The sequence below is a fragment of the Esox lucius genome, chromosome 9 (genome assembly GCF_011004845.1).
Source record: "Esox lucius isolate fEsoLuc1 chromosome 9, fEsoLuc1.pri, whole genome shotgun sequence".
Taxonomy (NCBI): Eukaryota; Metazoa; Chordata; class Actinopteri; order Esociformes; family Esocidae; genus Esox; species Esox lucius.
Genome location: NC_047577.1, coordinates 10,551,439 through 10,573,475, shown reverse-complemented (window position 1 = coordinate 10,573,475; position 22,037 = coordinate 10,551,439). Strand labels below are relative to the sequence as shown.

Genomic DNA, 22,037 nt, shown 5'->3' with positions numbered 1-22,037 from the left:
TTCGGGGCCCCCCCCACCAGAGAGCCGTGGGGCCACGAGGCACCACCTCCTCACCTTTGGTGTGCTGCACCACCCGCTTCATCTTCTGGCAGGACGGGAGGCTGCAGTTGGCGTTGCGGCACTGGCAGGCGTGAACCAGGGACTGGATGCAGCGCTGGATGCTGAGGCGGCGCGACTCCTGCGGGGACTTGGAGGCCTCGCCGGTGCCGCCCGCGCCACTGTTGTCGTCGTCCAGACCCAGACCCCACTTCACCATCTGGTGCTCATGGCCCTTGACGTTGTAGCAGTTGATGCACAGGTCAAAGTCCTGGGGAGGAGGGAGGAGGTTCGTATAAGCACAGATCGCTGGCAGAAACACCAGGAGAACAAGGTCCCTTACCGCCCTGGCTACGACCACGCCACTTAGGTCACGGAATCCACGACTCGAGCTTACTCGAGTCGTGGATTTATGTCTAAACTCTGCTGGGTACTTATTTTTCTCGTATTTCTTTAGGACAAGGGTCTCCCAGAAGGCCACGGCGCGTCTTACCTCGCAGACGGTGCAGTGCCAGCGCGTCTCCACGTGGTGTTTGCACTCGTTGCAGGTGTAGACGAAGCGGTCCTGGCCCTGGTTGTGGAGCTCCACCAGCATGCACATGGTGCTCCACTTACACCTGCGGGGGAGGGGAGGAGGTCACGGGTTAGACGGGCGCTGGTCTACCGGTTAGGGCTGACGCGTGTTACTGCCTGTGACAATGCTGAATGGAAACCTTCTCAGGGAGCTGAACTCCCAGTGCTTGTCCCGGGCCAGGGTGAGGAAGGCGTCGCGGCCGTCCATCAAGTCACAGGTCAGGAGGGGGTCGGGGTCCGAGATGGGGGGCAGAGTGTTGGCCATCTGGGGCGAGTGCAGGTGGATCACGAAGAAAACCTGGAGGAGAGGTAGAGGGACATTCGTTTGTAAACCACTCAAATCTATATCTTAGTGTATCAAAAGGTATTTCAGTACCACTAAAAAATATCCCTTCACCGCTAACCCGGAATTAACCTAACCCGTACCCCAAACTAAACCTGTACCCTAAGCCTTCAACCTAACCCCGTATCCTAACCCTCAACCTAACCCCGTACCCTAACCCTCAACCTAACCCTGTACCCTAACCCTGTACCCTAACCCCTCAACCTAACCCTCAACCTAACCCCGTACCCTAACCCTCAACCTAACCCCGTACCCTAACCCCGTACCCTAACCCCGTACCCTAAGCCCTCAACCTAACCCCGTACCCTAAGCCCTCAACCTAACCCCGTACCCTAACCCCGTACCCTAACCCTCAACCTAACCCCGTACCCTAACCCTCAACCTAACCCCGTACCCTAAGCCCTCAACCTAACCCCGTACCCTAAGCCCTCAACCTAACCCCGTACCCTAAGCCCGTACCCTAAGCCCTCAACCTAACCCCGTACCCTAACCCCGTACCCTAAGCCCTCAACCTAACCCCGTACCCTAACCCCTCAACCTAACCCCGTACCCTAACCCTCAACCTAACCCCGTACCCTAACCCCGTACCCTAACCCCGTACCATAAGCCCTCAACCTAACCCCGTACCCTAACCCTCAACCTAACCCCATACCCTAACCCTCAACCTAACCCCGTACCCGTATCCTAACCCTCAACCTAACCCCGTACCCTAAGCCCTCAACCTAACCCCGTACCCTAAGCCCTCAACCTAACCCCGTACCCATACCCTAACCCTCAACCTAACCCCGTACCCTAACACACAAAAACTAAACAAAGAGACGTAACCACACAGCCCATACAAATAAAACGTTCAGATATAATGAGGAAATAAAAATACAAACAAGACGACTTTCAATTTAAATTCCAACTCAATGAAAGTCATACCTCTTTGTGCTTCTCCAGTGTGGCATAGAGCTTCTGGGACAGGTCATTGGCTACATTCGGCATCCCAGGCTTCTTCTTATTGGCCCTGCTCACGCTGCTCTTGTTCTTATTGGTCTTCTTGTTGTTCTTCTTCTTGGCATTCTTGGTGTCCCCCGGCGTGCCCTGAGAAAGACAAAGGATCAATAAATATGTTCATTAGTGTTCATTCACTGGAGGCTGGGCACCAGCAAACCTGCATGAATTCACTTATTTTGACATCACAATAAGTCACTTGAGGCAAATGTCACAAGTCAGATAGGAGTTCTATGTAAGCCTGTAGCTCAGCCGGCTGGTGTAGCCTTAACTGGAAAGGAAAGGCTAATTGTAATGGCCTGAACAGAATGGTATCAAACCATTCCACTTGCTCTACTCCAGACATTTCTATGAGTCGTCCTTGACTCAAACGCCTCCTGTGAAATGTAGTTAGGCTAGTGATTAATAACCATGTTTGCACTATTCACAGCTCCCCGTCGGCACTCCATCCCGTGACAAGCTAGTCTCTTTACTCCTCTCACCTCGGGAGTGTCGGAGCAGGCCACATTCTCCTCCTTCTTTCTCTCCTCCTCCTCCTGCTCCAGCTCCTTGATGCTCTCTTCCAGCACGTTGGGCCAGAAGTCCCCCTCGAAATACGGCATCTCATTGGCTCCTGTCAGACGGTCCTCCGTCGCCTGCTTGAAGATATCCTGAAATAAAGAAAAAACACAGGTTTGTATTTAAGCCAAGCATCAAGGCTATTTGTCATTCAATCATAGCTGCATATTGACTTTGGAGACCTAATTGGTTGCATAGGTGGTTCCAGAAAGTGCATTTCTGACCAAACTGGACAATGTTTTCATACACGTCTGTGCAGGGTTTTCATTGAACTACTGTGCCTTTCTCTCACTCTGCAAATCTACAATGCACGTCATAGGCTCAGTTAAGGTTGTGGACTTGGCCCAGTTAAGTGACCACACCTGGCGCCAAAGCCATGTCAAAATCTGGTACGTTGAGAGGCCCTACCTTGAAGTCGTGCAGGATCCTCTCAGCGTAGGCCTTCTCCAGCATCTTCCTGTACCACTCCTGCAACCTCTTGGGCTTGGGGATCTTCTGGTCAGCAGGATGGCAGTGGAAGATGTAGTCATCCCCCTCGCTGGGGGGGCACGCCCAAATGTGACCCTGAGTGTAGCTGTCGGATCATGGGTCAAAGGTCAGAACACACGCATCGTTCCGGTATTTAGTTGGTGTAAAATGTTGTTTTAGCGAGTGTTGTGTTGGTGCGAGAGGGAAACGCACCCAAGTTTCTTGACGTACTCCAGGTAGCCGATCAGAATCTCATGGTAGACCGCTGTCCTCAGCTGCCGCGGTCTGAAGAAGTGAATACTGTCAAGGTACGATATGTAGACCCGCCTATGGAGAGCAGGAACAACCGTTAAAGTCACCATAGTTATCTACAAAACATCTGCAAACAAATTCATTAAAAGGAGAGTCAAAACAATGAATTCAGTGTGAGAAACCTACAGAGAAACGCTACATTCATGTGATATTTCTTCTACTACCACCCCTTTATACTAGGTCTGGATAGCATCCAGATTTTCTTCTATATCACCAGCGTAGACAACAAAAAAGGATCTTCAATTTTCCGATGTCCACTTCCAAACCCACTGGTAGGGACTGTTGTCCTGGCCAACCTTGTAGCCCTTGTAGGGCTACAGATAGGTACTCATGACAGGGAAGAGGTACTGACCTGGTGTTGGGGATGGGGCAATCTGAACCGTACTCCTGGACATGCATCCCGAAGAAACACACGTCCACACCATCAATCTCCTCAAAGGCAAAAAGTGCTTTGGTTCTGTAGGGGAAGGTCTCCGCCATTTCACCAGTGTCCACAAACCTGACCAGTGGAAACACAACAGAACAGATATCAGCATCCGACCTAAACCACACTGCAAGATTCCAGATGGAGTAGGTTATTAAGACACAACAATTAGGATCAATAGGTCTGCCGATTTTGTGTTCTTACTTCTAAATTGTACCTCGCCATCACAAAAGAGAGAAAAAAAATACATGGACCATGAGATGGTGTAACAGTACATCCACTTCAACCACAATGTATAAGAGATTAAGATAACAGTGTAAAACCTGAAATTACAGTGCATTTACAAGTATTTAACAATTTTTTCTCTTTTCTTTTTGTGCTCCACGTACATTTGTAATTGGATTACGTTAACCTTTGAGGTCTCTACAATTTAAGGAGTCAGTCTGGAGACATTTTAATTGTTTGAATAGGACTTGGAATAAAAAACAGACTTGTTAATAGAGTACACCATGAAGGGTTAGGCAGAAGACCAAATCCTGAGTCCCTACCTGGATTTCATGCCAGGTTTGACCTCAGTGACCTTGTCAGAGCTGGCCACCACTCGTACAAACACCTCCCCGGCCTCTGGGTGGTTCTGCCTCTTCAAGTACTTATTCACCCGGTCCTCAATGTACGTCCCCAACCGTGTTACCTGCAACCCTGCGTGTGCACAGAACACATGGGAGAGAGAAACATGAAGCAACATAGAAAGCAAAGAGAGAAAAAAAATTGGTCAGGAACCAAGCCCTCATTCAGCGGGGCATGTTTTATATATGAATAAATGTGCAGACGCTGTCTAATTTAGCTTAATGCCATGCGCTTGGAAAGGTCAAACATGCTTCCTAGGACTACAAATAACAGAGGCAAATGCCAGCGGACAACCACAAGGCAGAGAACAATGGAGGAGCTACTGCAAGAGATGAGAGACAGCCAGGGATCTCAACGTCACTGCCATGACATTCAACATATGGCAGTTTGGACATAGAGAGAGTGGCTTCTGAGAAGCTCGTATGGCTGGTAATTAGTAAACATGTTTTTCTCTCCAGATTATTCGCACGACAAGAAAGCGTGGTTGTAAAGCCGACTTTCAGGAAGTGGAACTCAGGACGTACTTTTGGCAGAGAACTTGTTCTCCTTCTTGGTCTTCCCAGTTCTTTTCAGACAGTTGTCACAGATGAATCTGCAGGCGAAAAAAGCGGTAATTATCTTTAAGTACTAAATACTACCGGTTTAAATAAAAAAGGAGCAATAGGCTCAGCTCACCCGGAAGGCCAGATGACATCATAGTGCAGCACACATATCTGATGCATCTTCCGTCCGCAATCTTTACATTCAACGAACCTGAAAGAGGTAGGAGAAGAACACTGGTAATATGCTTTTTTTTTTTTTTTGCTGATATATGAATAATGTATGAATAAAATGTGCTTGCTTAAGCAGAAAACCATGGAGAGATGTTAGAAAAAAATTTAATTCCTTAATTTCGCTGCGTGAAATTACTGCAATATCCAACTAAATTTAAAGACAAAATTACTGAAAATCACATGATTTTAATGCTGCCCACTGAAAACACACTGGTAAAGACGAAGTCTGCAGATAACTAAGAGAGAGCATCAGAGGTATGTTAACAAGGAAGATGGGGACTCGAAAAGGGGGTAACTGACATTCAGATGCAGGATATTTCGTTTTGGGAGCGAAAGGTCAGGGGTGGAAATTGTGCATTGCTAAAATGACCAGAACTAAGTCCTGAAAATATAAAACTGTCCTTCTGCTGACCCAGAGATTCCCGTACAACTTTTTCCCAACAACCTCAGTCACAGAAAAAATGTACTACCCTATTTTTGACTCCCTGGATAAAAGCTAAACTGTAGAATTGAGAGAATCTAGCTATATAACCAAAAATGTTAAATATCAACCCCAGCAGCCCGGAGTCTAGAATGGTTGGTCCGAGAGGACACTATCGGCCACGCCCCCTACCGTGGTGTGTGCGTGCGCGAGCGTGAACTTACGGTTCAGGGTCTAGTGTATCATTCTTTTTCCTCTCAAACTGGTCTTTTGATATCATGGTCTGTGGTTGCGCTGGGTCGTCCCCTAATGTCACGTTCTCCCCCTGGATCTCATTGAAGCACTTCTCACAGAAATGGTACCTGTAACAGCATCAAATACGTCAACATGCAGAGCAGACCCTCAGGAGAAGCAGGTCGCTGACAGAGCACAAAGACATTCAAAACATTCAAAATGCTTAAAAGGCTGTCAGTCAGTTGACAAGCAGGCAACAGATATGCCCCATTCAAGTGTTGTGTAGGCATTTATTTAATTTACTTTATTTCATGCAAATCTTTCAGTAACAACTTGGTAGGGTCAGAACGTGATGCTATGCTGCAAAAGCAACCAGGGCTAAAGTCACAAAACTAATAGCATCTTTAAAAAGGTAAGGCAAGGTTTTAACTTTCCAATATGAGGAATATCGTATATTCATTTATTCAATAAAACATTTTCTTCTCAAATTACAACTGTCAAAATGGTTTCTTCCAGCTCTCAAACCGGATGGTGAGCCTCAATGAACTGCCATCTTCAGGTCTGCCCACAGATGTTCAACATGTTTCAAGTCTTTGGCTTGGCTACATCAACAGACTCATCCGGAAGCCATTACTGTGTTGTTTTGGCTGTGCGCTTTGGGTCGTTGTTGTGCTGAATGATGAACCTTTGCCCCAATCGGGGTCCTGTGCTCTCAGGACCAGGTTTTTTTTGAGGACCTGTGCATTATGCTTCATTCATCTCATCCTTAATTATGACCAGTCTCCCATCTCCTGCCGCTGAGAAGTTTCCCCATTGCATGAGGCTCCCACCACCATGCTTTAGCATAGATGAGTGATACCTTGTTTTCGTCGGACGGACCACCTAGGCCAGGTAGTTTGATTTTGGTCAGACCAGGTTGTTTTCCCATAACTTTACCATAAAGGCCTAATAGGAGTGCTGCAGAGATTGTCGTCTTTCTGGCAGGTTCTCCCCTCTCTGCAGAGAAACTACGATGGTATGTTAGAGTGTCCGTTGGGTTCTTGGTGCCCTCTGACCTCGGCTCTTCGTGCCTGGTCACTTAGTTTGGCCGGATGGGCAACAATAAATAGTCTCGGTGGTTCCAAATGTCTTCTATTTCAGATTGATGAAGCCCACTGTTTTCCAGGGAACTTTAAAAGCAGAATTTTTTTTTTTTTATATATAACTTTCCCCAGATCAATGCTTTGACACAGACTCCCCTGGACTTTATGGCTCGGTCTATGGTCTGAAATGCACTGTGAAATATGGGACCTAATATATAGACTTCTGTGTGTGTGTATTTTTTCTCATGCAATTGGAAGACAAAGGGACTGCAGACCATTTCCCCACACAGAAAGTTTCCAGATCCTTTAGATGGTTCGGTCTGTGCTTATGGACTGCCCTCTTATGGCCACTGCAATACGCTGATTGTCCTAACAACGGGTGAAGTAATATTTTTTTGGGGAATTGGTTGATTCCTTTTCAATCGTTCATTAAGTACAATATATTTACATGTCAGAAAACTACAGTACCGCCCATTACCGGTGTTGTTTATTACTCATCTTTATAAAGGGTCCCAACAATTTTGGAGTTGACTGTAATATATTCATAAAGCATCTCTTCTGCGATGATCTAAAATTAGACCCTTCTGGTCTGTGCTTTCTTATGGAGTTAGCGTGTTACTATAAACAAAAACAAAAAAGTCAGAACCGATCCTAGATTAGCACTCATCATTAGAAGCATTTTGGACACAGGCCCAGACCAGACCGCTTTGTGTTCTTAAGCTTATATGTGCACACCCCTGTGCTGCAAAACTCCAAAGAATGCAAAGAACCTGAAGCAGCAGTTACATACATTGACCACCAGGAGGTGCATGGGGGCAGTATTCAGAGCAGGAAGAGGCCACTCTCTTACCTGTTCTGATAGCTGTAGTAAGTGCCACCTGTGGGTATGGTGCAAAGCTGCTTGCCATAGCAACAGAGGGTTTGAGGAGAGAACTCATACTGCAAAAGGAAAGGGAATAGTAGTAGGTTTAAAATGCAAAAATATAAATTATTAAACAAACACTGCATTACCTAATCCAACCTGGGTAATAAAACAAAATGAACAGATCGTCAGTCTCTTTCTCGACCAGGTTAGTAGACTAAGAACACATTCTCAATAACAGCAACAACCAGTGAGCAAACAGACTTGACTGCCTCGCTCCGGGACACACCAGATTTCTCATTTTTCCTACCAACCCTCTGGTCACTGGTCAAGTCTTGAACCTGTTAAGCTACCCGATACCCACCTCCACCCACCTCCACCCTTCCCACCTCCACCCCGGCTTTTCCCCATCCCTCCATCTCACCTTCCTGCCGCAGCAATAGCCGAGGCTCATCATGACCGGGTCAATCTCGGCCTCGAACACCTCGGCCAGCTTGGAGCAGTACTTGTAAACACGGGACGTCTTGCGATTGTAAAGCCAAGCGTTGTTGAACATGACCCAGATGTCGTCAACGTACTGCCAGGGCTCCTGGTACTGACCCGTATCCAGCTTACGTTTTATGGTGGACAGGTCAATAGGGTTCTTCACAATGTCAAAGTAGTCCTGGGAGACAAACAATGGCTGATTAACAAAAGTAACTTATCAAGACACAATCAAGGTCATTTGGGTCCTTTCCATGTAGATTTATCACTGCTTCAGTTGTTTACATCTCATAATTTTTTGATGTGTTGCCATGTTTTTATGAAGCCACTGCTGATTTTATGCAGCTGAACAACCTTGTGTCAACAGGAAGACACCTCTAAAACTTGGTTCATAAGAATTCCTAATTTTTATTTCACTCGAAGGTGAAAATGCACATGTGTAGAGAGAGATCAAAACGATAAACAGCAGTGACATTTTTTCGCCGTCTTCTTTTTGCTCATCTTTACCAAGGGTGCCAATAATTACGTAGTGTAATGTTGATCACTTCTGAAAACAACCAGATCCCTCCTGGTTGCCGGGGCTGGATCTAAAAGCTACCACACAATCATAAGAGACAGTCGGTGTCAAATCAGATCTACGGTGATCAGGAGCTCCACGGTAGTGATGGCCAAATGAGGCTTCATTAGCATTATTTTAGCAGCAGGATATTATGCTGGCAGCACTCAGATTTTCTTTATCACAATAAAAGCCATCAATGAAATTTATAAGGCCATATAGTTAATCTAATCTGTAAAAAAGAACAGACAAGAACAACAATGGAACGGACATTAAACATAAAATGACAGACTAGATTGAAAGACAAGATTTTTAACTACATTGCCTAACATAGCTCAGTGAGAGCTTTTATTTAGAAAAATTAAATCTGAGTTAGTGCCGCAAGCATAACATCCAGCTGCTAGAAGAACGGTAAGGAAGCCTCAAATGGCCATCGCTACTCCACGGTATGCAGACCACTCACGGGGATGCCCAGTAGCAGGGGGTCTACAGGCTGTCTGAAGGGCAGCGACTCTGGATCCTGTCTGTACAGAGACTCCAGGGTTGGCATCAAGGCCTGGCGCAGCTCCTCGGGCTTAAAGACTAGAACACAGAAAGGGAGTGGGGTTGGTAGGGATATTCTAGGTTTCATCCCTGTCCCGTTCCCTTTTTCAAAGAAAGAGACAGAGATGGTGAGAGAGAAAACCACGAAACAATGAAAGGGAGGGAAGAGGTGATGAGGTGTTTCATTCTCACTTTTCCTCCGCGAATGAGATGGGGATGAAGACGCGGTGCCATTGGCTCCTCCCTCCTCCTCCTCCTCCTCTTTGGACTCGGCCCTAATCTCCGGCTTCTTCTCTTCCGTCTCCATTGGCTCATGTTTCTCATCTGGCTCCTCCTTCTTCACTGAAAATGAATCAGAGTCCTCCTCTGTCTGGAAAGAGACAAATGGGCGAAAGATTAAATGCCTTGGTCAGAATACAGTACGCTATGAATAACTGTTGATTTACACTACCATTCAAAAGATTGGGGTCATTTAGAAATGTTATAGTTCTCAAAAGAAAAGCAAAATGTTTGTCTATTACAATAACATCAAACTGATCACAAATATAGTGTAGACTCTATTAATGTTGTAAACAGCTGATTATTTTATGGAATGTCTACATTGGCATAGAGCGGCCTGTTATCAGCAACCATCAGTGCTGTGTTGACAATGTCACACTGTGTTTGCTAATCAAGTTTATTATTTTAAAAGATTGTGATAATTAGAAAATCCTCTTGTGATTATGTTAGCACAGCTGAAAACTATTGTGCAGATTAAGGAAGCAATGAAACTGTCCTTCTTTAGACTAGTTGAGTCTCTGGAGCATCAGCAATTGTGGGTTCGATTACAGGCTCAAAGTGGCCAGAAACAAAGAACTTTGTTCTGAAAGTTGATTCTTATTCTGAGAAGTGAAAGCCACTCCATGATAGAAATTGACAACGCACTGATGAGCCCTTACAACGCTGTGTACTACTCCCTTCATAGAACAGCACAAACTGTCTCTAACCAGAATAGAAAGAGTAGGAGGCCCCAGTGCACAACTGATTAAGAGGACAAATACATTAGTGTCTAGTTTGAGAAACAGATGCCTCACAGGTCCTCAACTGGCAGCTTCATTAAATAGCACCCGCAGAACACCAGTCTCAACATCAACAGTGAAGAGGCAACTCCGGGATGCTCCAAATGTAAAAAATAATGAATTAAATACTGACTAAATTAGGGAACAAAAGAACGATGAATCGATGAACGAATTAACTAACAAAACGCTTACCTCCATCTTGGGCTCGGTTTTGCCGCCGGTGGACTCAAAGTCCCGCTCATCTTTAAACCGGGCCTCAGCCTTGGTCTCCTGGACAGGCAGGTCGGGCAAAGCATGCTGGGAGTGCGGGTGCATGTCTGCGCTGGCGGTGGACGCCGGCGTGGGCACCCGGTGATCCAGGCTGGCTCCTGTCTGAGACAGCTGAAAGGGTAGAGTAGGAGACCGTAAGAAAGAAGGCGAGAGAGAACAAAAGAGAATCAAAAACAACGGAGAAACCAACTGTTTCGAACAGCGAGTGAGGCGGACTGCTGTGATAGATCAGACATTCCATGGCTGTCATGCAGCTAGAAACACAAGATGGCCATGGTCAATGGAGGTCAAAACGTCAACGACAAGGGGCCGCAAGGTAGGAGGTAAGCGGGATGTCTGAGGTTGAAGGACGAAGGGCATGCCATGCGGTCTCAGGTGTCTCACCGGCGTAGTCGGGGTTTGCTGCAGCTGCACTGTAGAAAGCTCCGCTTGGGGCTGGGTCTGGAGGGGGGTACGTGGCTGGGTCTGGAGGGGGGTACGTGGCTGGGTCTGGGTCGTGAGGGGGGTACGTGGTTGGGTCTGGAGGGGGGTACGTGGTTGGGGCTGAAGTGGGGTGCGTGGTTGGGTCTGGAGGGGGGTACGTGGTTGGGTCTGGAGGGGGGTACGTGGTTGGGTCTGGAGGGGGGTACGTGGTTGGGTCTGGAGGGGGGTACGTGGTTGGGTCTGGAGGGGGGTACGTGGTTGGGTCTGGAGGGGGGTACGTGGTTGGGTCTGGGGAGGCTGGGTTTGGGGGGGGCGTGGAGGGGTGGTGGATGGACCAGGGGCGGAGAAAGTAGGGGTCGAGCTGCGACTGGAGGGCTGGAGGATCGTGGCGCCTCCGGCGGAAGAGACGGGTGGAGGTGTGGAGCGCAGGGGGGGCTGGGAGGAAGAGGAGGGGGGGAGCTGGGGGCCAAGGGGACCAAGTACATTGATAGGAAGGTTAGAGCTCTGCTGTTGCTGCGGAGACTGTTGTAGCAGGAGAAGGTAGACGTGGAAACACGTACCAGAGGGAAACACAGAGACGTACATAGACAGACAGACCATTAGACACACGCAGAAACCAAACACACAGATACTTGAGATTAGAAGGGGAACCTCATGATAGTCGATGTGCGACTGTTATTGATTTTAGTGGTCTATTAAAACTTTCCCCTCCCCATTACGGCAGCAGCCTGCACCGACCAATCCTCTCACGTGGTCTGTACCTGGACTCGCCCCTTCTCTCTCACCTGTGTCACAGCAGCCTGTGCTTGGGGCTGGCCCATGCCCACATGGTTGGCGTTCAGGGCTCCGGAGGCAGAGAACGGGGTTTGGGTCTGAGGGGGCAGGAACTGGCTGTTCTGATTGGCCGTCTGGCCAACCATGCTGCCGCCACCGTGGGCTCCCAGCATGCCCTGGGCCTGGGGCATCCGTGAGGGAGACAGACCCATCTGAGGGATGATAGATGTGTGAATGTCACAGGAAAACAAAATGGCTATTTTGATCTTTTGCTGTAATTACCAGCAATACAGCCGATTCTGTAACGATTAAAAGACGGACAAGTGGCAAACAAATCTGAACCGGGCCGCACACGAGCCTTTGTGAGAAATGCTCTGCGAAGATGAAGTATGTTGAAATGAAATCCACATTAAACCAATTGGAATACCACTGGAATAACACATGAATAATATTGGGCGGGCATCTCAATTAGTCACTGAACTCCTCTATGGCATCCTGACTCCCTCTATGGTGCACTGCTTTGACTGTGAAAGGGGGAATAGGGTATCATAAGGGATGCACAACACGGTTCCCTGGAACGGAATGTGACAGAGGTCCTCTGTAACGAGAGTGGTCATCAATCGTCACACAGGAAGCTCTCGACACGGAGCCACAATCAGCAAGCAAATGGGGCGGTGAAAGACTCAAAGTGCCGGGAAAACTAAATGGCCGCGTTATGGGCTGAAACACAACCCCAGTGACTTCTACATCCCACGCGTCGGTTTCACTATTTAAATAAATAAGCTGTTGCTGTGACACCACCGCCGAGCACCAAAAAGCTTTTTCCTTCGGTCTCCCTTCCCCTGTTCTCCTCTCTATCCATCCCCCGTCTCCGTCATGGTACAACGGTGAACCACGTCAGCAGCCTTGCACGCTAGTTGAGAGGTGAGGCACCAAGTGTTTCTTTCATTTCAGCAATTACTGCCACTTTCCTCCCAGCCACTAAGAATATCTCAAACACGGAGTGAATCATGTCTGAAGAGAACATTACGGCTCTGCTTGGCTTCTTGGTTCTCTGCACTTCAAAATCTACAGATAATCTATGAACACCACCATCAGAAACCCAACACTTTGGGATCGGTGACAATGGAACGGTTTTTTGACTAACATGCAAGGAATTCCAGAAATGGTAGCGGGTGGTGTTTTCCCGGGGCTGTCCGTGCGTGGACGTGCCGCCCCGGTGTGACGGTTACTCACGGAGGGGACGGAGCCCATGTTAATCTGCGTAGTGTGGGTCATTGGGGAGGCGGCGCGGGGCCCCAGAGGCTGCGGGGACATCTGGACGTTGGGCAGGGCCATGGAGCTGAACTGATTGAGCCCTGCAGAGGAGGAGCACAACGTCAGACAACACACACCACTTCACATGTATACAGTAGACAACAAACCGGCGGTGACCCTACACACCCACATTAGAGGTTGACAAAGGAACAGGACTCAGTGGGTCTTGTGAGTTCCGAAGAATTCATTCAGGAACAAGGGTGAAATTAGAAGTCGGGACGACTTCACAATGGGATGTGTGTACATGTATATACATGTATCACACATATTGAATATATATTTTACCTGAAAATAGTTTGTTAGATGTCAATATCTCTCTCGAGCTGCACCAACTGTTATTTCATTTAAATGGAAAATGCGATTGGCAAACGCAAATTGCAGAGATGGAACAAGGGTTTTAATTGGTTAACCGGTATTAGTATTTGGCAGCATTGTACCTGAACACCGAACCTTCTGTACATATTAGGGACGTGACTAACATTAAATACTGTTTATTATTTTCATTTCCTGCTTAAAACAATCAGAAATGAATTGGCATATTTAGCTTGTTTTTAATTATCCCATTACAATACCATCTATGTGGCACTAAACCAAATTCCTGTTAGAGCCTGGCAATAATTAAGATATACCTGGCTGAATGACTGAAGAAATAAAGAATTAAAATTAGTTAAAACGAAAACGACAGGCTACAGCACCCAACAGGTAGGCTCGCTATTTAGCTAATAACCTGAAAGGAGTTTTGGAATTATTCCGTTGTCATTCTGAATAGGCCTCAGTGCTAGCTGGTAGTCTATCGCCTCTCGGTTGGATGCAGTAAAGACAGTTACTGGGATATCAGGAGACAAGAGATAAATGAGTCGATAATGTTCATTCCTCATTATTTACACCAAGCACGCACCCATCCTTGCGGCAGTTGAAGTAGATGATAGTTGCCTGATGAAGTTGATTTCCCCCTTCAGCATTAATACATTAGCGAGGCGTTAGTACCCATTTATGATGACGGGGACCTGTTAGTTGTCATTTCGTAAAGAAATAACTGTACTAGGAGTTCAAGAATAACCTTTAAGGAGATCTCACTGTTTACATTCACACCCTTAACACATTTTAATGTTTCCAAAAACGAGCCTGGGATGGGAGAGATTTGTTTTGTCCCAACTGGACAGTATTGTGGTTGTATAACATTTGCGGGATCAGGACAGGAAAAACATGCAGACAGTGGATGAAAATGTACTCCCGTGTCAACCACTAACACACACCTCAACTGATGAGAAGTAGTCACATCCACAGCGAGAAACAGACTCACAACACAAACAAGAAATGATCTGACGCATGCGCGAAGACTAAACAGTTGCAGACGGACAACGTCATGCTGGGTTTTTAACCCAGTGGGATGTGGGCAATTACCACCTAGGACTGAACCCAATTCAACAGCCCTCCAATTGGCAAGTACACTCGTCCTAAGCACCCACCTCTTCCACAGTGATCTCTGACACCATCTAAGCGTACCGAAGCATAATCAGCTGTTAAATGCAACACAAATCTATCAATGTGGTTTAACTCTAATTTGTTTACAAGCATGCCAGCTGTAAGCCAACTATTCGTTTAGTTTACGGCTGATGCAACATGTTGGCCATTAGCACATCAGCGTTTCTCAATGAATGAATGAGTGCAACTGGTATTCAGGTCTTCACCACAGGTCAATTCCCACCTGCGACAGGGGAACAAATGCAGAACTTAAAAAGGTCCAACCCAACACAACAGACAATGCCAGGAACACTGAGAATTACATTCTCCTGGTGAACCAAAATGTAACAGACATTATGTACCAGTCCATACGTTAGTGAACCGTTACTACCTCATGATATATACCTAATTTATGAATATATCTTCATACATTATTTTCAAAGCATTATTGGTTTAAAAACAACAATCGAGTAACAATCTAACTACTTTTTAACCTGTTGTAACCTGGGCATGAGGCCAACAAAAAAACCAAAACCTGAATTACAAAGCTGCTACAAAGGACCTATATATTTTCAGAATCCTATTATAAAGTAAAAATCACCAACATAAATGCTCAACAGCGCAAAAAAACACCAATTGAGATTTATTCACTATGCTATGATGTTTGAGAATGAGGCTCCATAGCAAAAATGCATACAACAGCAAGAAACAACTACACAATTACCTCCGAGCTCAAAGGCTGGGAACTCCAAAATGTTCCCTCAAATGTTGTCCGCCTGTAGAACCTACAGGCGGACAACACCATCTGGCATTCACACAACCTAAGCCCCACTGGTAAAGAAAAAACACTACAATGAGCACAAAGAGACCCAGACCATTTGTACAAGTGGAGAGGGGACAAGGTACCTGGGGCAGCTTGCATGCCATTCATGATCTGATTGGGTACATTGGCCAGAGGCCCAGGTCCGTCTGAGGAAGAGGAGAGAAGAGGAGGAGGAGGAGGAAGAAAGACAACAAGCAATTTAAAGGCTGTTTGACAGAACAGCGTTAACAGCCTGGGTGCAGGAAAAATCCAGAAAGGAAACAAAGCACAAAACTGGCTAAGGTACTAGATCAGTCCACTAACCACCATCGAAAGCTTTCCTCAGATCTCAATGAGGATATCTGTGAAAACTGATAAATTGGGCAAAGCAGTCCAATGTGATCCAGGGACCTCTCTACTGCCACCTCCAGGGACCTCTCTACTGCCACCTCCAGGGACCTCTCTACTGCCACCTCCAGGGACCTCTCTACTGCCACCTCCAGGGACCTCTCTACTGCCACCTCCAGGGACCTCTCTACTGCCACCTCCAGGGACCTCTCTACTGCCACCTCCAGGGACCTCTCTACTGCCACCTCCAGGGACCTCTCTACTGCCACCTCCAGGGACCTCTTTACTCACTTTGTGGCCTCACGGGCTGCCCAGGGCCCAGGGTGTGGGTCTGGGCAAGGCCTCCAGGCTGCTGTTGGCCCCCCGTCGCAGACAGGGGACCCTGGTTGAGGATCTGTTTCTGGAGCCGAGACCTCCTCTTCTCCTCCAACTCCTTCTGGATCTTATATATCTTCTCCGCTAGGAAGTGGTAGTACTCATCCTGTGGGACAGAAACCAGGTAAACCACATTACATTAATTCTAACAATTGTTTACAGAAGTAACTGTGACGCCCGTCTTACACAAGTTTATGACGGAGTAATTATAGGGTTTTAATGCCCTGATTAAGTGAACTGCTGTATTTTGAGGGGGTTTGACTCACTACAGTGGGTTTTAGTGAGCCACAGGCAGTAATATACATAACCCTTAGCCACCTGAAAAGTCCCACCTCGCAAACCAATCATTGGTTTACAAAAGCATGACAACTGGTTCCAGCCTATTAAAACCAGGAGAGCAGTGCATCCTCCTCTGCTGACAAACGAATGCGCACCTCATCTTGATTTTGATAGGGGGAGGGCTGGGTCACTGTTAGACAAGGTGAGATTATTTTGAGTAATTTGTTTAAAAGGGGCGTGGAAACGTTCCTGAGGTGATCTTGTGAACGAAGTGCACCTCTAGCCCTTAATGCGAATAGAAAACTGGCTTCTTTATTTAATTTTTTTTAGAAAGCAAACACTGTTTAGTCAGTCTGTAACATGTCAAAGTTGTTTCATTGTTGGCCGCTTTTATAGGTCAAGACATACGGTTTCCCATGACACTTTTTATTTTAGTTATTTAGCAAATGCTCTTATACAAAGCAACTTACACACCAAAGGGCACAACAGCAGATTTCTCACCTTGTCGCATCAGGGAGTCAAACCAGCAACCTTCCAGTTAATGTCCCTAAACTCTAATCCACTAGGCTATCTGCGTCCATATTCAAGCCTACAGTGTATAGTCAAAGAGCAAAGAAAATATTTTAAAAAATACATACACTATCTCACCAACTTATTCCTAACTGTCGTGCTTGTTTTAAAGGTTGAATGGCATTTCTAGCTTTAAATGTTGAAAAAAAGTGGCAGTCTACTTTTTTCCTACTTAAATCAATGGATGTAGAAATGCATTGGAATTCATGCCATCTGTTGTAGCTTCAGAAACGTGTTGGTATTAATAAGTATTTTTTGGCAACAGTCCCAGCATCAGTCCGCCTATTCTGGAGTGGCTTTTGATGCCGGTTGATTCAACGGTTCAAGATGATCGGCGCATCCAAATACTTACTGTTCAAGTCCACAGAGCTTCTTTGCACATTTAAAACGATTAGGGTGAGCGTGTAGAAATGGGGTTCTTTCTTGAATGTGTCTACTTAGCTTTTGATGTCTTTACATTTTGTTCTCTTGAAAGTAAAAAAAACACCCATTCAGTTACATTTGAAATTGTTTAAATTTAGGTACTGTCTTATGTTTTATTATAAGCTATAAAATAAATCATCACGTTTACTTGCGTTCCCTTCCCTCACATCCTATCCAAAACACTTTACAAGAAGTACAAGTGGGGGGACTTTCTTTTACAATGCAAAGAATCAAGCAAAGACGGAGCAACAGTGTGTGTGTGTGTGAGACAGAGAGAGAGAGACCGAGACTGGAAAAAAGAGAGACTCAGAAAAAGAGAGAGAGAGACAGAGGTTTCAGGTGGAACGTACCCTGCTGTTGGCTGACTCGTACATGTCCCCCTCCACCTTCCGGGCATACGCCACCAGGTTCTCCATCCTCCGGTCCTTCAGCGCTGCTGGGTCTGGGGTGGGGAATATGGCTTGTACTCTACATGGAGAGTAGACAAAAGAACAAGAGGAGGAAATAAATAAACACTTGACAAATGTATCTGGACTTTAAGTGTGATTCACTGCTGACCTAGCTTGAAGAATGTCGTTGGTTCCCTAATGAAGAGGTTTGGGTTGTCACCAGTAATTTGTATTTAAATTGACAGGGTCAACGGCATTAACAAGTGAAAAACCCTGCAGACAAAGCCACCCCATTTAGGACGCTGGTGACATTTCTAAGACCACTGTTAATCAAGTCTATGCCCTCCCGCCACAAAACATGTACATACAGCTTGTGGACGAGGTGGTTACGGAGGTCCTGAGTGACGTGTTCATGCCAGGCCTTCCTGACCCCGGTAGCTGACAGGGGGGCCGCGGTAGGAAGGTTGCCCCCCATGGAGCCCCCACCGGAACCGTCTAACAACAGCTGACTGTGAGGGGGAGACAGAGGACGAGGGTGAGACAGGGCACACGGGTGAGGAGAGGCCACATTATCTTAGAACGGACTGGAATAAACCAACATCCAAGAGTTAACCAGCTTGGTCATCTGGGAGTAATGGGAGAAAACAAAGACCAAGATTAACAAGAGTCTGTTTGTTTGCTGAAGGTTTACTTGTTTGTGTTGAGCGAGTTGGAGAGGGAGGAGTCAGAGTGCAGGCTGGTCTGATCGGACGAGGTCACACCCATCACTCCACCACCAAGAGCCATCGGGTTACCTGGAGGCAGACAGTGCAAACTGACATCATGCACGTCTGCACGTCTCATGACACTCTTAATATATATGCACACGCGCTCAGTCCCCAGTGTTCACGCAGTGAAATCAACAGAAACCTGTCAGCAGCTGCCGAACTAAAGGTTGTTTATATAAAACCTGTTGTGCGTGTTCCAAAATTATACTAAACTTTTAACTGTAACAAGACACATTCAGAACATACACCCCTTACACAGGACAGGATCAACAGAACCCTGCCTTTACCATGTAACCAATTCAAATCAAAGCGCATTCGAAAACACTGGCTTCACATTAGGACTCTGCCATCAATCTACACAGAGTACCCCACGAGGTCAAAGCATATACAATCTTTTTTTTTTATATACTTGCACCGATTTATTCAACATATAAACCTCTCATCTCATGTGCGTAAGTATTTGGAACCTTTGGCATGTCACACCAAACTGAGCTTGGATGTATCCTGTGTCCTTTGATCATCATGGAAGTTATCCATAGAACTTGGGAGTTCCCCTGTGGTAGATTAAATTAAATTGATTGACCTTTATAAAAAGGACCCACAGCTCACAGTGCAGGTCATAGCAAAAACCAAGCCATGAATGTGAAGAACTCTGTTTTGCCGAGGTATAGAGGGTAAATGGCCATTATAAAATATTTTCTAAACCATTAAGTTTCCACGAGAACAGCGTACTCCATTATTTGACAATGAAGGAAGTTGGAAACCACCAAGACACTTCTTAGAGGTACGTAAACAGGCCAGACTAGCCCTGGTCAGGTGGTGACCAAGAACTCAGATTGCCACTATAACAGATCTTCAGAGTTTCTCTGCAGAGACAACAGGACTCTAAATCAGGCCTTTAAAGTAGAGTGGAGGGAAGCATTAAAGGCAAAGCTATAGGGTGAAGCGTGGTGGTGGAAGCATCATGCTATGGGCAAGCTTCTCACCGGCAGGGACGGCATGACTGGTCAAGATTAAGGGAAGGATGAACGAGAGGTTGTTGAAGAAAACCTGATGCAGAGAGCACAGGACCTCAGACTGGGGTGAAGACTGACCCAAAGCACACAGCCTAGGCCACACTGGAATGGGTAAAGGACAAGTCTGTGAATGTCCTTGAGAGGCCCAGCCAAAGCATGGACTTTAAACCCACTGAACATCTGTGGGGAGACCTGATGATTGGCGTTCACCAACACTCCCCCTCCAATCTGAGAACACTTGGGAGGATCTGCAAGGAAGAATGGGAGAAACAGCCCAAATCCAAGCGTACAAAGCTGGTAGAGGCATTCTCAGTAAGAATTTAAACTATTTTTGCTGCCAACGGTGCTTCCTCAAAGTACTGAATAAAGGATTTAAATACTTATGTACATAAGATATTACAGATGTTCATTTTCAGTTAGTTGAAAATACCAAATACTATCAAAAATAAATACATTATACTGACAGATTTAGAAATTGTTCCAAAATCCACAATTTACAGGTGTAAATTAGTCCATAGGTTTTGTAAATCGGAAAAATGTTTTACGCATTAAATATTTAAGGAAGAGAAATAAAACAAATGATCTGTATTCTCTAATGTGGCAAAGTACAAATCAACTGTTAGTGCCAGAACCACTCTATTGGATTTTCAAATTTTTTTTATGGAAAAAGCCACTTAGTGCTTGTCAGTGAAATTCAGAGGTTCCTTCACCTACAAATTGTTCATACTTTAAAAAACCCGGACAGCTCAAATGATAAACGCACATTTATTTTACTAGCCCCTATATTAAAATAAATATTCCAAAAATGCATGTCCAGTAGACTTGACATTGTATTGATCAGAGCCCAACCCTACTTTACCTGGTAAGCATCAAATAGAGACACTAAACCACTTCCAACTCCAAGAGTGTAACAAAAGCCTTCTGTTACCTGGAGCATTGACGGGTCTCATCTGCTGCGAGTGCTGGCCCTGAGTGGCACCCTGCCCTCCAGGGGGGGTTTGTCCTGGGGTGGGGGCCTGGCTGCTGTAGGGCAGGCCCAGGGCGGCGTATGCCCTCTGCATGGAGGAGGGGTCGATGGGGGTGGAGGTGTTGAGGGAGGGGGCGGCTGTGGGGCCGGAGACCACAGAGGCCAGGGAGTTCTGGAGGGCAGTATTGGGGGAACTTAGCATGGCTGGGGAGGGGAGAGAAGGGCGCGATATGGGTTAGTATACATTTATTAGGCCCGTCGTGGTTATTAATGCGTACATCCAAGACTAGTTTATTGTTGTTACAGTCCATTACCCACATTCCCAGCTGGCTCCACCCAACTGCTTTCAGGAGTCAAGCCATTAAATATTACATCAGTTGTTTTTCCCCCCTTTCCGTCATGTAGTCGTCCACATTCTGTGGGAACCTAAAAAATGTCCAAATATTTTTTTTCCTAAATCAAACTGCTATTTTTATTAACCTGGCTGGCTTAAAGTCCTAGATCAGGGTTAACTTTGTCCCAAGCTTAGATTCAGTCCAGTGAAATTATTATTGATACCATTTTGTTTATGGATCCTTCCCTTGAACTGGTTACAGCCCAATTTAAATCAATCATTTTGCAGGATGTTTAGTCAGCAGATACTTCGGTTATATTACAAACAAAAACAACATTCAGCCAACAAGTCATTTTGGCGATTCAGTAAAAAAAAAAAAAATGTTTTAGTAAAGCCGTCAAACTTCAAATGACAGATGAATCCACCCTTTTCTCCACTTCATTTAGAGGAAAAAAAATTGCTTTATATTTTAGAAATGTCTGAACTTACACTACAGCTCCACCATCTTTATCAACAATGCTAATTACTTTGGAGGTGATCACAGGAGCAGGAGGTGTCATAGAGATGTCCATCACAAACAGATTCATAGTATTTAAATAATATTTTCCCATACAATTCACACACAGTGGGCTGGTTACACAGACACAGATAAAGCCTAGTCCTAGTCCTGCACAGACCAAAAATAAATAAATCTTGCTTAATGGTAATCTCAGAATTATTTCCATAAGTCAATCATTTAATATTCCCAAAAGACCTCAAGTCACTTCTCTGGCATCCAAAAACTGTTGATTCATCCCGATTAACTACAGAATAAACATGCTATTAATCAAGATGATAATTTGTCCTTTCACACAAACAAACCTCTTGCATGCATAAACACAGACACTGCACCGGGGAACAAAAGCCTGGCTCTGGTGACGTCACTGCAACACACACACCACAGATAAAAAAGCCTTCAAAACGTGATTGATTGTGTTTACGGTCCATCAGCACAAAAACTTTGTCAGCTACGGGATAGCTGTGTGAAAAGCGGTTATGGACCCAATCTCAGGGTAACTGCAACCGGAGGGTTGAAGAAATTCCTTTCGGGGGAATCACATGTAATATAGACCTTCCAAATTCAACTGACATTCTACTCCAACACAGTCTCCAAATGTTCACTACATAGAG

General features: G+C 45.8%; 1 protein-coding gene across 2 annotated transcripts in view; it reads right to left on the bottom strand.

Moving 5' to 3' along the window:
- crebbpa (CREB binding protein a) overlaps window positions 1-22,037 on the bottom strand; it is a 47,350-nt gene that overhangs the window by 3,416 nt on the left and 21,897 nt on the right. Inside the window, exons 6-30 of one of the 2 annotated variants that reach the window (XM_010872740.4) lie at window positions 20,495-20,737; window positions 18,475-18,577; window positions 18,152-18,292; window positions 17,745-17,862; window positions 16,039-16,228; window positions 15,504-15,566; window positions 13,053-13,174; window positions 11,828-12,028; window positions 10,542-10,730; window positions 9,484-9,661; window positions 9,212-9,330; window positions 8,134-8,373; window positions 7,698-7,786; window positions 5,756-5,893; window positions 5,013-5,090; window positions 4,862-4,929; window positions 4,259-4,409; window positions 3,639-3,785; window positions 3,188-3,301; window positions 2,915-3,080; window positions 2,431-2,598; window positions 1,877-2,038; window positions 750-907; window positions 530-653; window positions 55-307 (exon numbers count right to left, since the gene is read on the bottom strand). In XM_010872740.4, coding sequence (XP_010871042.2) covers window positions 55-307; window positions 530-653; window positions 750-907; window positions 1,877-2,038; window positions 2,431-2,598; window positions 2,915-3,080; window positions 3,188-3,301; window positions 3,639-3,785; window positions 4,259-4,409; window positions 4,862-4,929; window positions 5,013-5,090; window positions 5,756-5,893; window positions 7,698-7,786; window positions 8,134-8,373; window positions 9,212-9,330; window positions 9,484-9,661; window positions 10,542-10,730; window positions 11,828-12,028; window positions 13,053-13,174; window positions 15,504-15,566; window positions 16,039-16,228; window positions 17,745-17,862; window positions 18,152-18,292; window positions 18,475-18,577; window positions 20,495-20,737 — 3,723 coding nt within the window. The remainder of the gene's footprint in view (window positions 1-54; window positions 308-529; window positions 654-749; window positions 908-1,876; window positions 2,039-2,430; window positions 2,599-2,914; window positions 3,081-3,187; window positions 3,302-3,638; window positions 3,786-4,258; window positions 4,410-4,861; window positions 4,930-5,012; window positions 5,091-5,755; window positions 5,894-7,697; window positions 7,787-8,133; window positions 8,374-9,211; window positions 9,331-9,483; window positions 9,662-10,541; window positions 10,731-11,827; window positions 12,029-13,052; window positions 13,175-15,503; window positions 15,567-16,038; window positions 16,229-17,744; window positions 17,863-18,151; window positions 18,293-18,474; window positions 18,578-20,494; window positions 20,738-22,037) is intronic. The other variant, XM_010872741.4, reaches the window with a different exon arrangement.